At 38.1% G+C, this 13,899-nt stretch overlaps 1 protein-coding gene across 1 annotated transcript in view; it reads right to left on the reverse strand.

Annotated features, from left to right (window-relative positions):
- DNAH3 (dynein axonemal heavy chain 3) overlaps window positions 1-13,899 on the reverse strand; it is a 70,200-nt gene that overhangs the window by 33,024 nt on the left and 23,277 nt on the right. Inside the window, exons 24-36 of the mRNA XM_040591500.1 lie at window positions 13,235-13,371; window positions 12,341-12,542; window positions 11,342-11,434; window positions 10,923-11,033; window positions 8,953-9,067; window positions 8,338-8,536; window positions 6,959-7,067; window positions 6,565-6,678; window positions 5,260-5,436; window positions 3,269-3,360; window positions 2,628-2,847; window positions 1,675-1,809; window positions 334-445 (exon numbers count right to left, since the gene is read on the reverse strand). Coding sequence (XP_040447434.1) covers window positions 334-445; window positions 1,675-1,809; window positions 2,628-2,847; window positions 3,269-3,360; window positions 5,260-5,436; window positions 6,565-6,678; window positions 6,959-7,067; window positions 8,338-8,536; window positions 8,953-9,067; window positions 10,923-11,033; window positions 11,342-11,434; window positions 12,341-12,542; window positions 13,235-13,371 — 1,816 coding nt within the window. The remainder of the gene's footprint in view (window positions 1-333; window positions 446-1,674; window positions 1,810-2,627; window positions 2,848-3,268; window positions 3,361-5,259; window positions 5,437-6,564; window positions 6,679-6,958; window positions 7,068-8,337; window positions 8,537-8,952; window positions 9,068-10,922; window positions 11,034-11,341; window positions 11,435-12,340; window positions 12,543-13,234; window positions 13,372-13,899) is intronic.

The raw sequence follows: 13,899 nt of genomic DNA on the forward strand, positions 1-13,899 counted from the left end.
AAAAAGCAGAGCAGAATAGATTTTATATGTTTATGCGAGCTACTTACAATCTTCCTATCAGAGCCAGTTTTTTCAAGAGTATTATGCACAAATACAATGCTTAACAAAATTCAGAAAAGCATAAATACATTAGTATGTTTTACTATTCCAGTAAATGCAGACAAAAATACTTTCACGCAAATGTATCAGACAAAAATAGCTCAACGAATAGAAATGTTCCAGTTGAGAACGCAGAATATAGGACAATTAATAAACTGGGCATATTTCCACAAAGGAAAAACATTAGTCATAGAATTAACTTCATTTAATGTGAAGTTTGTGGCTGAACATTACCTGCACACAAATCGCCAAGGGCTCCAGCCAGCACTTTGTACGCACAGGTCTTTCCACTCAAAGGATCTCCAACAATCATGAAACCATGGCGCACCAGCATCATTTCATATATCTGTATCAGTGACAAGAGACTGGCTCTTTAACATAGAACAAAACCAGGCATTATGTTTATGAAACTTGAGGCATCTCTCCTGCACTCAGATGTGACAGGACAAAATATCAGCCAAATATCTGCACCAAAGCATTAACCCAAATCAGAAGGCAGTGTTATTACGGCAATTCTCACTGATATAATTTAGGAAGTCACTGCCTCCAGACATCCTCCCTTCCTCCTTGCTAAATGTCATCCCTCAGCTGTAACAGCATCATTGTACAGGGTGTGAATGCACTAACCAGACACTGCAGAACACAGCCCCGTGCAAAAGCCTGAACTGAAATCAACGGTTACCAATGAAGCTAACACAAAGGGACTGAAACTACAGTTCTGAGGATGTGTCATATGACTGGTCCCACAGAGGCTGACTTTGGACTGCAAGAGTGGAAACTTGTTCAGTCACCCCACAAGATCTTGCCAGAACTCAGGTCAAAGCCTTCAGATCACCTTCAAACAGAGCTGTAAGAAGAGCCACTAAGAAGATTTAAAATCTCAGGTTAAGGCAGGTATTTTCTGGTTGAGCTTAAATTCCTAATGAGTTAACACTACCCCTATTTAAATGAAAGATAAAGCATGGTTTGCAAAGCAGCATAAACCAAGTCTGAACATAAGCCGTGAAATCTGAACTGCTGCTAAAGGGCCCCCTCATGATCCTGCCCCAGGCCATGCGTTTTTGCCCTTGACATTACACTGTCACTATGCTGCACTACTCAAACGAAAAAAAGTTAAGCATTTTTTTAAAAGGTCACCAATACTAGTAAATGGGAGACCAATGGGAACAAAGAGCTGAAGGTGAAGCATAAGCAAGAGTGCAAAATGTCACCTCTTTCAAGACTTCTCAAGGAGACTATGAGCAGACTGGGAACAGGGCCTGACTCCCAGTCCAGAATTCTGTTCACTAGACTACGCTGCCTCAGCTAGTAATAGACTCAGTTTAATTTTCTGTCCTGAACCATAAGATCTACAACGCAGGTGCACATATTAGCTCCTTCACAGTCTGGCTGAATTAAAAAATTGCTATAAGCAAAGCAAGCTTTTACTGCATGATTTTTACTCAGCAAAAACATGCTGTTTGCAATATTTTATTAACTGATTGTGGAAACCATTACGTATTCATTCATGTCACAGACAGTGAAGAGTGTTTCTGCTCTCACCCTCTTCTTCCCCAGAAGTATGAGAAAATAAACCTGAGTAATTTTTCCAATGAACCATGGAACTGGTTGAAGATTCATTTTTTTTATATTTTCAGTTAGTGCCTTGACAAACAGGTCGTAATCTGGTGTAGGAAGAACCACTCCAGGAAACAGGTCAGATATGATGCCCTGATAAGGAAAGGCAGAATAGAACACTATTTAAACACAGATTACAAAAAGGAAAAATTCCAAAAGCATAAAAATCTACAAGTAAAATAACACTCATACAGTTAAGAGAAAAAATCCTCAGCTGGAAAAAACTAACTTCTAGGCAAACTAGCCACACAAAATTCTGTATGCATAAGACAGAAACGAGTGCCTGCACTTCTTATACACACACTGGTATTGTAAAAAGGAGGCTTAACCTTCTGCAAATTTGCCTCAAAAAGCATTACAGGAAAGGGTGTGAAAGTGACTGAACGAATTTTAGTGATTAAAGAGAAGGCTATGTGTGCTGAAATTTCAGAGCAATGACTCCGTGTGTGCTTGTAACCTATCTTTTATGTCTTTAATATTGATTGCTGTGTAGCTCAACACAGTCTTTATTTTCTGTCAAAGCCGTATGCAAACAGGAACTTCCTCATTTTCATTCTGGCTTCAAATTTCTAGTTGAACTTAATTTAGTTGCCCACATCTCTTTTGCAACACAAAGCTAGAATTCAAACTTCAAAGAATGGTTTCCATGAATGAAACAGCAAAAATAACTTCTAGAAAGATACCTTGTAAAGTATTTTATAGAATAACTTAAAAAGACCACTGAAAGTTTGTTTTTCAAAATAATCCCAATACCACCAAAGAGTGCAGACAGATCAGTGGACTGAAATAACTACACTAATGTAGCAGCATCTAGATCAAATTGTTCTAAACTAAGACAATGACCTGTTTCTGAGGCGCTTATAATGGACCTCATCAACACAAAACTGAAATACACCAGCCTGACAGCTTACCTGAAACAATGGCACATCCTGTGCCAAGAATTTGGCCAAGTTAACATCCAGCAAAGCTCGAAGTAACAATACACTTTCGTTTTCAGTTGGGTACTTCAGTTTTAAGTTTCCTGCAGCTGTCAGGACAGATTTAACAGCACGCATTCCATAATCATAGTGATGCTGAGATGACAACTGCTCAGAGCACAAACGGTAAGTGGCAACAATTTTCTGGGCAAGACTGTGGATATTAAAATATCACATGTAAAATGAAAATATCTCACCATGCAAGGAAAATAATTTAAGTACCTATATACACACAAAGTAACTGCAGTGATTATCAGACATGTTAGCTGACAAGATGGCCCAAAACACCTAGGAAGTAAAACTGTAGATTCTGCCATGCCAGAGAACGTGTGTGCCATTTAGGAATTCTGTTTGATATTATGATACATTTTGCAAATGATCCTGTGTAGAGGTGCATATCTGCCAACATGAAGCGGTAAATGAGAATTGATGATAAAAGAAATTAAAAAGTACTTTCTGGAGAAACAGAACATGGACAGCCTTCCAGAATGACATGCCTCAAACATACATATATGCCTTACAGAGGAATGAGGTATATCAGACTCAACTGATGTGGAAAATTCAGCATGTCTTACCTCCGAGAGTCCAAAAATCCCATTGAATAAAGTGAAATTTCTCCAATCAAAGCATAATCTGGAACCATCATGGCAACTGTTCGGAACAGTGCCTGTAAGAAAAAAAGATACAAGCTTAGATGATGGAATATGGTAAGACATGTGCTTGCTTTTTAAGAATAGTATCTCTCTATAAATTCATGAGCTTCTAGAATTCAGGAATCATCAGAAATCTATGAGATTGCATTAATATTTTATTCTATTCTATTATGATCTTATCAAGAGGTTCAAGGGGCTGTACTGAGCACTGCAGGAACAAATGTATAGAAAGTCACAATCCTAAAGAACTATTAATAGAAGAAAGGGAGGTGTCATTCATCTCACTTTTATAATAGGCAAACTAGAACATGGTGTGGTTAATGTCTTGTAAAATGTCACAAAAAAAATGTGGCAAAGCTTGGAAAAGAACTAGGACCACATCAGTCTCTCTACAGTATCTCAGCAACTTGCAAAGTTATAATAAATTTAAATTGGGATTTGGACCGCCAAGCCACTGTAAACCAGGAGAACTTCCACTTAGAGTACAGTTAAAGCTGTGAACTGCTATCAGTATGATTAGACTGAGATCTTTCATCTGTGCATTATGTACAATCCTTAAACACTAAGGCTTAGCAAAAAGCACAGCAGAATGCACTTGAATGGGTTATCAGCATCTGTGGCCATGGAGAAGCCCATGCCAGAGCTGGTACATCTCAAAGCGACTGTGGCTGTGCATAAGTCTATGCTGCAGCAAGCACACCCCTGGGAAGAGATTGTGGCTCATAGATAAGGCTCCACTTGAGGCAGGTACACCCCTAAGGGACTGCAGCCTGTGGCTAAGTCCAAGCCAGAGCAGGGGCAAGGGGAGGAGTTTATTGCGGCGTTTTAACATTTGACTTATCCTATTGTCTGGTCCAAAGGGACCAGGCATGGAAACTGTAATGGAAATACCTTCAAATTCTTGTAACCCAGGACTTGAATTTCATGTTACAGGAAACCCCTTGTTACTAGCTAGGTGAGGAGCAACAGGAGGAGTTGTTACAATCTTAAACCCTACAACCTGGCTCAAAGGGACCGGAAATGAAGACTGTAACGAGAATACTTTTAAATTGTTGTAACCCATTATTTGAGTTGCATGTTATAGGAGTTACTGTAGCAGGAACCACCCGAACCAATGGCAGACAAGCCTTACGAGAAACAGTATAAGTGCAGCAGTAACCCAACCTGAGCTAAGCCCAGTAACTCCACACAACACACCAGCTCTCCTGTCCTAAGTGACCATCATAACAGATGGAGCCCAAAGTCATGGATTAAATTAACTCAATGGACATTTTGTGGACATTTATGGATATTTTACAGGCATTTCACAAGGGTGGTCCATAGACTAAGGGAATGATATCTGCATCTTATAACAAAGGACAGGAAAGGTGGTGATGGGTAATGAGGATGTACGGGTTCATGTGGGACCATCAGCAGGCAAGTATTCAGCCATGTCCAGGAAAGCAGGGCTCCATCATCTGTAACTGTTACTTGGGAAGACAAAACGCCAAAACTCCAAACATGCTCTCCTTCCTTCTTCTTCCCCCAGCTTTATATGTGATCATGACATCATCATACGGTATGAAATATCCCTTCGGTCAGCTGGGGTCAGCTGTCCTGGCTTTGTCCCCAGCTAGCTTGTTGTGCACCCCCAGCCTACCTGCTGGTGGTGCTGGGTGAGAAGCAGAAAAGGCCTTGACTCTATGTAAGCACTGCTCAGCAGTAACAAAAACATTCCTGAATTATCAACAGTTTCCAGCACAAATCCAAAACACAGCCCCATACCAACTACTGTGAAGAAAATTAAATCTATTCCAGCCAAAACCAGCACATCACTGTATTATTTGATTGCTGCCTTGCTTTTCTTATTACAATAGACCAAAACTTGCATATTCTGCTAAATATCTACAAAAAAATCAGGATTCCAGATTTACCTTCAGATTATCAGGCAGCTCTGCTCGTCCAGCATACCCAGGATTCATCGTGATAAACACAGCACATGTAGGATTAAGAGAGATCTCTGTCCCTTCAAAGATGAATGTTCTGAGTTTGCGAGTAATAGCTTGCTGAATGCTAAGTATTTGTTGGGCAACTACAGATAATACTTCAGCCTAATACAGACAGAACAGATTGGAAAACATTAGAAACTCCGAGACAATATAAAATGGTTTTGTTTATATATTTTCATGGCTATATTTGCATTCCTCTGGCTCAAAATCACCCTGTGACTGATAACTGAGCCTAAATATTAGCTGCCTATTGAAGCGGTCCTCTGCAAGTTAGTGCAACCATTCCCTACTCAACCAACTAGGCAGGTAGCAGAGGCTTCTAAAAAGCCTGCACAGGGAAATATGTGCCTGAATGTTGTAGACATTAAATTAGTGGGCAGGAACTCCCTCTGGAGGCCTCCAAAAGCACTTTCATCTCAGACAACATAAAGAATTTAGGCTCTTCAGAAAGACTGATTCACTCAGTGCCCCAAATTAAGGGTAAACATAGAGAATGGGTAACAGAGCCTAGCACCAATTCTCAGAGCTTTAAAGTCTCAAGGTAACAGAATATTAGAAAATGAGAATGCTAACACACGAATTCATTAAAAAACAAGTTACAGCAGACAACTGGAGAAATCAAGGAGTTAAAGATGCTAAAAGTAGAACTCTATGGAATTTCCACTTTTACTAGTACTTAAATCTAATTGCATCAAGATAACAATAAACTCATTCAAAGTCATTAGTCACCAAATTAAAAAAACAAACCCAAAAATTCAGAGTAAGACCAAGGAGGGGATTAGATGTGTCTGGTTATAGAGCCAGTTAACCAGGTCACTCAGTTAGTGACACTTGGCTAGTCACCACAGGAATCCCTCCACTGGGATTTGCCTGTCTTGTGCTGAACACAGACAAAAGCAGCCCCACAGCTTGATTTCTCAAGGAGAAGAGAAGGACAGTTCTCTTTCAACAAATGAGTGTCACATACAAAAGAGGAAATTGCATAGGAACAATTTTTTTCAGCTAAAATAACACAGAAACACAAGATTTCTGCAACACAGCACACGTAGGCATGTGCTCCTACAGCAGGCAGCTCAGTACCTATTTCTGTGTCAGTGATCATCGAAACCAAGAAGCTATACTACAACTAAAAGTAGAAGATTAGCAATAATGCTGTCATGTCTGAATCTAAAACTTCTTGTGTCTTAAATTAAAGATTTACCATTTTATTTGTCTGAGTTAACACATTACCTCAATTCTATTGAACTCATCAAAGCAGGACCATGCACCAGACTGCGCCAGTCCCTTAAAGAACTTCCCCATTGCCTTGTAGTCGAGACCATCAGAGCAATTAAAGACCACACACTACAACAAAACCACAAAGAGAACATCTCTCAGTATTAACATAAAGTCCACTATAAAATTCTTAGCATATAAAATGGGAAGGGATTATTATTGCTAACATTGGATTATAACAATAAAATGCCATATAGTCACAGTCCTAAACGTGTGCTTCTTACCAGCTATTTCTATGAATAAAGAATAGTTACCGAACAAGTAGTACTTCCTCAAGAATGAAATTTCAAGAAATATCTACATATCCAAACATAAACAATGCAAAGAAAAAAAGTTTGTATTTTGGTACCTGCTTAGCTACTGCTTTTGCTAGATCTTTTGTTGTTTCTGTTTTGCCAGTCCCAGCAGGTCCTTCTGGAGCACCACCAAGATTTAATTTCAAGGCACCCATTAATGTCCTACATAAACAAGAACACAGGCATTAAAAATAGTAAACTTTAACAACAGATTGTTTCTGAAGGGATGGATAAGTATTTTCCGATACGTTCATATACTTCCCAACTTCGTAGCTTGCCCTAAAAATACCCCAGTATTGTCTCATAACTGATTTCCAGTTGTGGAAGCTCCATTCACCCACTCTGCCTACAAGGAATGTCAAGGCTTTGTGTTACATGCATCCACCTCATATATCCTGAATTACACAAGCAAATGCACAGTGCCATAAGCAAAATGACAGAGTTTGCATAAAGCACGTTCACCACATGGCACTCCTCACGACAAGAACTTGAAGCTGGCTTCATAAATGAAGTCAATCTTTAGAAATGGCTAAGAAAGTATAAAATTTCTTTCATAAACCTGGGAATCACCTTGCTCTCAAAGTGATTTTCATATTAAAAATGAGATCCCTGTGAACACTGGAGTGGTCTGACTATTTTACAAAGCCTCATTCAAAGCCTTTGCCACCAAAAATAACTTAAATTGTGCTGATTATAATCTGTTTGCTCATTGCTTGTACTGAAACTGCATCTGGCACAGCTGACTGTGTAGTCTTAGTTTAGATTGAGCTAATCCTAATGAAAACCACCCCAGTTTACAGATAATGCACCAGCCACATGGCTCCTTCAACACCGCTGCGAATGCCAAAAGATTAAGCATTTACCAGCACAGGCATTAACATAGGCACTTTACTACAAGTGCCCTCTACATGATGGTGAGTTCACAGCTCACAGCTGACCTTTGTCTCCCAGGGCTCACCAGAAGTGAAATACCAAATGCCCTTGAATACTTCAGCATTGGGGGATGAAGTATTCCCATTTCAACCTCTTGCAAGCATGGGAAGGAACACGAAGCTAACTGCATTCAAACATCTATGAAGGGCTCTGTAATTACCTAATTTATTTTACAGGCAGGCTGTATGTCTTACTTCAAAGAAATTAATTGACCGGTGCTACTGTAGAATTCTTCACAGTTCCAGTACCATCAGCTGCCAACCCTTTTCAGAAGCACATTCTTGGATACAACAGAGACTATTACTCTACTGGTGTAGAAACCTATACATTGTAAATATTTTACCACATTTGGGTAAAGAAGATATGCAAGATTTGGCTCTAAAATCTACAGGAAAATCTTAGCTGCTGAGGTTCCTGTTATTAGTAACTATAACAAATGAAAGTAAATACAGACCAATCAAAAACATGAAAATATTATTCATAGACAACATGGCTTTACCTATAACATCGATCTGTTAGCGGGGTTATCACCAGACGTAGAGAATTGCCCAAATATTCATAACCATATTTAGCTTCTGTTGTAATCATTCGCACTATTACATCCTTCTCTTCCCAGTAGTATCTCAGCTGAGAAATCCACTGGAAGTCATTCAGATCTGTGATTTTGTCTTCAACTAATTTTGCAACCACATCACGAGCTGCAGAGTAAGAGACAAAATTTTTGAAAAATTCTTCTTGAAAAATTGAAAAATACTTCTACTGTATTAGTTTACTTAAAACAATGTGTAAGTAAACTAGCATTTACTTATAGCTATGTAAAAGTAAATCAACACTTAGAGTAGTAGGCTGGTTTTCATGTTAGAAAGGAGACTGCATCTGTTTTGCATAAAGAATCCGCTTAATTTGATCTAGATTCCAGTGCCTGTTCTAAGTAGACACAAGATGGTTGTGCAGGACTGAGAAATCTCCATTTTCCCAAAGACAATGTGAAATAACTCTGTAAAAGTTGTTTCAAGTTAAAGAAAGCATTTTAGCTGCCTCTTTCAAATAGTTCAACCAACGAATAGCAGCACTGCCCCAGATGTAATGCGAGTACCAGCAACTGCACATTTACCATGCACGTCAATGACAGTAAGAGCTCCAAGTGTCAGCCGGGCTCCACTGGACAGCTTTCCTCTCACCAACTCAACAATGTCCCCAATTTGTAGATTGCTCTTCTCCAAGAAATCCTGTCACAGAAACAGAACATAGGCATTAATGCAATGGTGTAGCTAGCAGTTCCTCAGCTCCCGTGGGTGCAGTCATTGGAGACAGTCCTTCCAACAAAACATAATAATGGAAGTCCAGGCGTTACACAAACATTTAACATTCTTTTTCATATACTGACATTTTATTTTACTATGAAAACTTCAAAAAGCTTTATGGCCTGAAAGTAGTATAAGCAGAAGTCTTATCTTCCTAATAGGAATGACAAAATTCTACGATAGGAGATGAGCAGATTCCCTCTGTTGGGTAAATTTGGATTAGATTTCTTCTGTAAATTAGTAGTAAATTGTAAATTAATAAAATTAATAGAAATCTAAGCTCCTAAATTTACTGTAAAAATTTTAAATTATTTTATTATTATTAAATGAGAAAGTTTAATGAAACAAAAGATTAATTTAGTTTTAATTAATGACCTGGACAACAGGACAGAGTGCACCCTCAGCAAGTCTGCAGAGGATACAAAACCGGGAGGAGTGGTTGACAGACCAGATGGGTGTGCTGCTATTCAGACAGACCTCAACACACTGGAGAAATAGGCAGACAGGAACCTTGTGAAGTTCAACTAAGGGGAAAGTCCTGTATCTGAGAAGGAATAACCCCCATGTGCCAGTACATGCTAGTGGCCAACCAGCTGGGAAGCAGCTCTGCAGAACACCTGGATGCTGGTGGACACCAAGACAAACATAAGCCATCAATGTGCTCTTGAGACAAAGAAGAGCAACAGCATCCTTGGCTGCATCAGGAAAAATATTAGCGGCAGGTCAAGGCAGGTGATCCTTCCCCTCTAGTCAGCACTGCTGACACCACATCTGGAGTACTAGGTCAGTTCTCAGCTCCTCCACAGAAGATGGGCATGGGCATACTGGAGCAAGTCCTCCTTTAGGTGGCCCTGCTTTAAAGAGGTGTTGGACTACATGATGTCCAGAGGTCCCTTATATTATGTGATTCACTGTTCTGTGACTCCTTCTCATTTTTCTTAACCTATGGATTGTTTAGGATATTTTCTTTGAAAGAAATAAATATTTTCTGACTGGATAAGTGGAGTAAGATCTTCAAATGGTATTAAACAACATAGGCAAGTTAAACCTAAGATATTCAGCAAGGGTACCGAAACAAAGACCTAATATTAAAATGTAGTATTTGGTGTAAAGTTTATTAACACTTTTCTATTTCCACATTTAAAAATAAGCTCAAACACTGTTAACTCTGTTGAGAATTAATCCCCAAATAAATCCTCATCCACCTAGCTCAATTAGCATCAGCCAAAAACCCACTGAACGAATCGGAAATTATTTCCATTAATTGAGCATGCATTTGATTAGCCTCAATTAAGTAATACTTAACTGCCGTGATGATAGAGACACTACAAACACATAAAAAAAGTCTCTTGTATGAAACAACAAACTTTGCTGCTGCACCTTTATCACCAGGAAAATCTAGCAATAACAAGACAAATAGCTGCGCCATTCTGTAAAGAGAGATTTCTGCCTGCACGTTTCCCTGGGGCTTCACATGCAAAGACAGGCGTTAGAAATAAAAATACACAGTGCTTAACAACAGTCTATCACTTTTTGTTTGGCACTTTTATTTACACCAGTATCACTTGTAAATGTAGTAATACAATTTCCTTCAGTGGAATTTCTCCTGATACACATCATGGTAAATGAGACACAAGAAAAAAGGAAACAGAAAATAAAGCACGCTGCATAAGTAAATTGTAGTATGTTGTTGAGTGAGGATCTTCTTTGCTAGAAGCAGCTTTTTATTAATTAATCAAAGTTTAGTGCTTAGAAATAGAAAGGTAGAAGAAAATCTTACCAGTAAAGTTCCTTTCCTTATAGCCTCAGACACTTCTTCTGTCCAGTAAATGGATGAAACACAAATAACCACCTGTCCAGGCCACTGAAGTACCCATGTTTTTCGAGGAACCTTAAACAAAAAGATCCATTCCAGACACAAGAAGTCATATAAACACATTAGATTATAGCACTGATAACAGTTACTTTCCCCAAATTTCTTTTGTCTCATTCTGTAAATAAATGAGAATCAGCATGGAAAACTTTAATACTTTTTCTTCAAGAAATTCAAAGTTAAAACTTCAGACTGGTACTACTGAACAAAGACAGCTGTATTCCCACTTAGCTTCAAACATGTTTCCCTGGTTAAGAATTTCAGCAACCTATTCATATACAGTTGCTTATGAAATCTATTTTATACTGTAAATCAGGAACAATTACCTTGACATATCCTTTTATGCCATCTTGAATAATTTGTCTTACACTGGCCAGCATCATTTCCTCTACTTGCAAAAGCCATTTTTCTACCATTCCCTTAAAAAAAAACCCAACAGTTAAGAATCAATACACATTTCCTGATTATATTCCTCTTACAGAACAAATCCTTTGAAATGTGTTAGGCTTCAATATGCTTCCTTCTGATCTGGGTGTGGTATATAGGAGGAAGAAAGGTTTAAATTTCCCAAATTCTGATGGGCAATACAGCAGTTCAACACTGCCTGAAGGCAGGTATATCAAGCTAACTCTAAAGACAATCCAGCTGAAGGAACAGCTGGATATGTTTCATATAAGCATAAACTAAAAATACACATCACAGATTGCATGGTAAGTTAAACTTGAACATTTTAACCCAGGGCACGTTTTCCTCCTGGAGGATTAAGGGAAAAAGGGTATCTAACTCACAACACACCCCACCTTTTATCTCTTTTTGGTTACCATACAGCAATTCAGCTCCATACTTTTACATGGAGAACAGCAGAAAAAGCTGGAACTGAAATAGAGCATTAGTTCAAAAGGGTTCTGAGTAGAAATAGTAGCATTGTAAGTTCTGAAAACTAATTCTTCACTGCCAGGCATTCATTTTTTCCCTCATTTCTCTCTGTTTCAGCCATGCTGTGCAATGTTACATATGTGTGCATATATATGTGTGTCTGTGTGTTTATAAATCTATATATATTATCTATCTATCCATCTACATCTAAGAAGTAGTAAGTGCATAAAGCTGCGGTAGAGTGCCTAAAGGAATTTACTGCAAAACCAATATGCCATCAAACTTTTTGTAGGAAATCCTTTTTGTTCTAGAATACTAGTCTGCACTGTCACTTCCTAAACACCTTTCATGATCTGATCCTAAATGTTTTATACCTCCTTCCTTCCAAAACATACACTTTAGGCAATGTATTAATCTAACATCATACAGTAAAAAAGAAAGAAAATTACTTTTGCATTCACTGGATAGATTTTATCTATGAAAGGAACACTTTCTTTCTCTGTACTGATCATGCCTACGATCTCCATATCTTCTGTGAACTCCAGTTTAGCAATTCCTTCAAAACACTTCTTTAAATGCGGTTGTACTCGAAGGGGATCCTTTGTTTCAGACAGTATTTCAAGCAGCTCATCATTAGACAGGAAAAAGAATCTATCAGAAAAGTACAATTAGTGTATTGCACTTTCCAATCATGAAAATTGTCATTAACAATCTATTAATGCAAGACAGATAGATTTGTTTTTATTGTTGCTTAGGACACTAGTACAACAGAAAAGAAATTACTATCTCAAATTCCTTTCTTAAGTATTTTTTTAACATTATAAAACTCATCGCACCTGTTTTTTCAGAATTTCAGTATGACCATCCTTTTATGATGAAAAAGACAGACAGGTTCTCAGACTTATTCAGGAAAGCCCAGATATATCTATGCAGCCAGTAAGTACCTTGTAAAAGCATAGAATCCTGTTCCTCATAATCATATATAATTCCTACCACACACCTTTGCTCAACTAAAAAGGGTAGGGCAGAGACATAATTGCAAATCAGACATGGGAAGTTAGCAAGTTCCTTTAAAAATGCCCTGTAAGTGATAATGTCTTTCTAATCATAAGTTTATGCTGTGCTAGACAGATTTTGCCTCCCCACCTCTGCCTGTCCCTGGCATTGCAAATTTAACTGCAGCCAAGGCAAATTAATTATGTCTGGAGAAAGGAACAGATTTTAAATTTTTTGTTGCACTGGACTGTCCCCCACGTGCGTTTATAAAATGAGACTTTTCAGTTCAGTAGAAATTATTTGAAATGGCTTTCTGTCTCTAACCTAGGCCTGTTTAATTAATTTACCTTGGGAAAAATAATCTTTTCTTCTCCAAGTAAGTATTCAATCCTTTTTGAATGTCTTCTAAGAGAGTATTTGCTTCCTCAAGTCTGTCTAACAGCATGGGTTGTTCAGTTGCTGCAAGTACCTTTGTGTCTTTCACCTTTGTAAAAACAAATACACAGCAAAAACTGTTAAAAGTTGCAATAGGTTTGTACAGTAATATTGTTATCACCAATCACAAATCTATATATTATTCTCTGTAGTGTGCCTTCATGTTATTAAATATATCTGCATTATTTGATAGGTTTCCTTTCCAGATTGTCAATTTCACCAATCTGAACTTTACAGACAGTGATGCAAGAAGGAAATATTCACAGGAATTAAAATCTTTGGCACTTGCTCCTGTGTCTTGAGCCTGCTACATTTTTTTCCATTCACAAGTAAGTTCTGTCAAACTGAGCCACAGTACATGACAATTGTTCTCTGTCCTTGCCACCTAGGTTGCATTTTTTCTTTCTGATAACACTACTTGTAATTTGAAAGGACACACCTATTTCAGAATAGGCTTCATCATTCACCAAGTCTGAGATGTTAGACGGGTCTCAAGTTCTATTTAGTTTATTCTGATATTATTCAGATATATTCAGAAATTCAGATAATAATATCTGATTATTTCAACACCTTTAAT

Source organism: Falco naumanni, chromosome 4 (assembly GCF_017639655.2).
Source record: "Falco naumanni isolate bFalNau1 chromosome 4, bFalNau1.pat, whole genome shotgun sequence".
Classification (NCBI taxonomy): Eukaryota; Metazoa; Chordata; class Aves; order Falconiformes; family Falconidae; genus Falco; species Falco naumanni.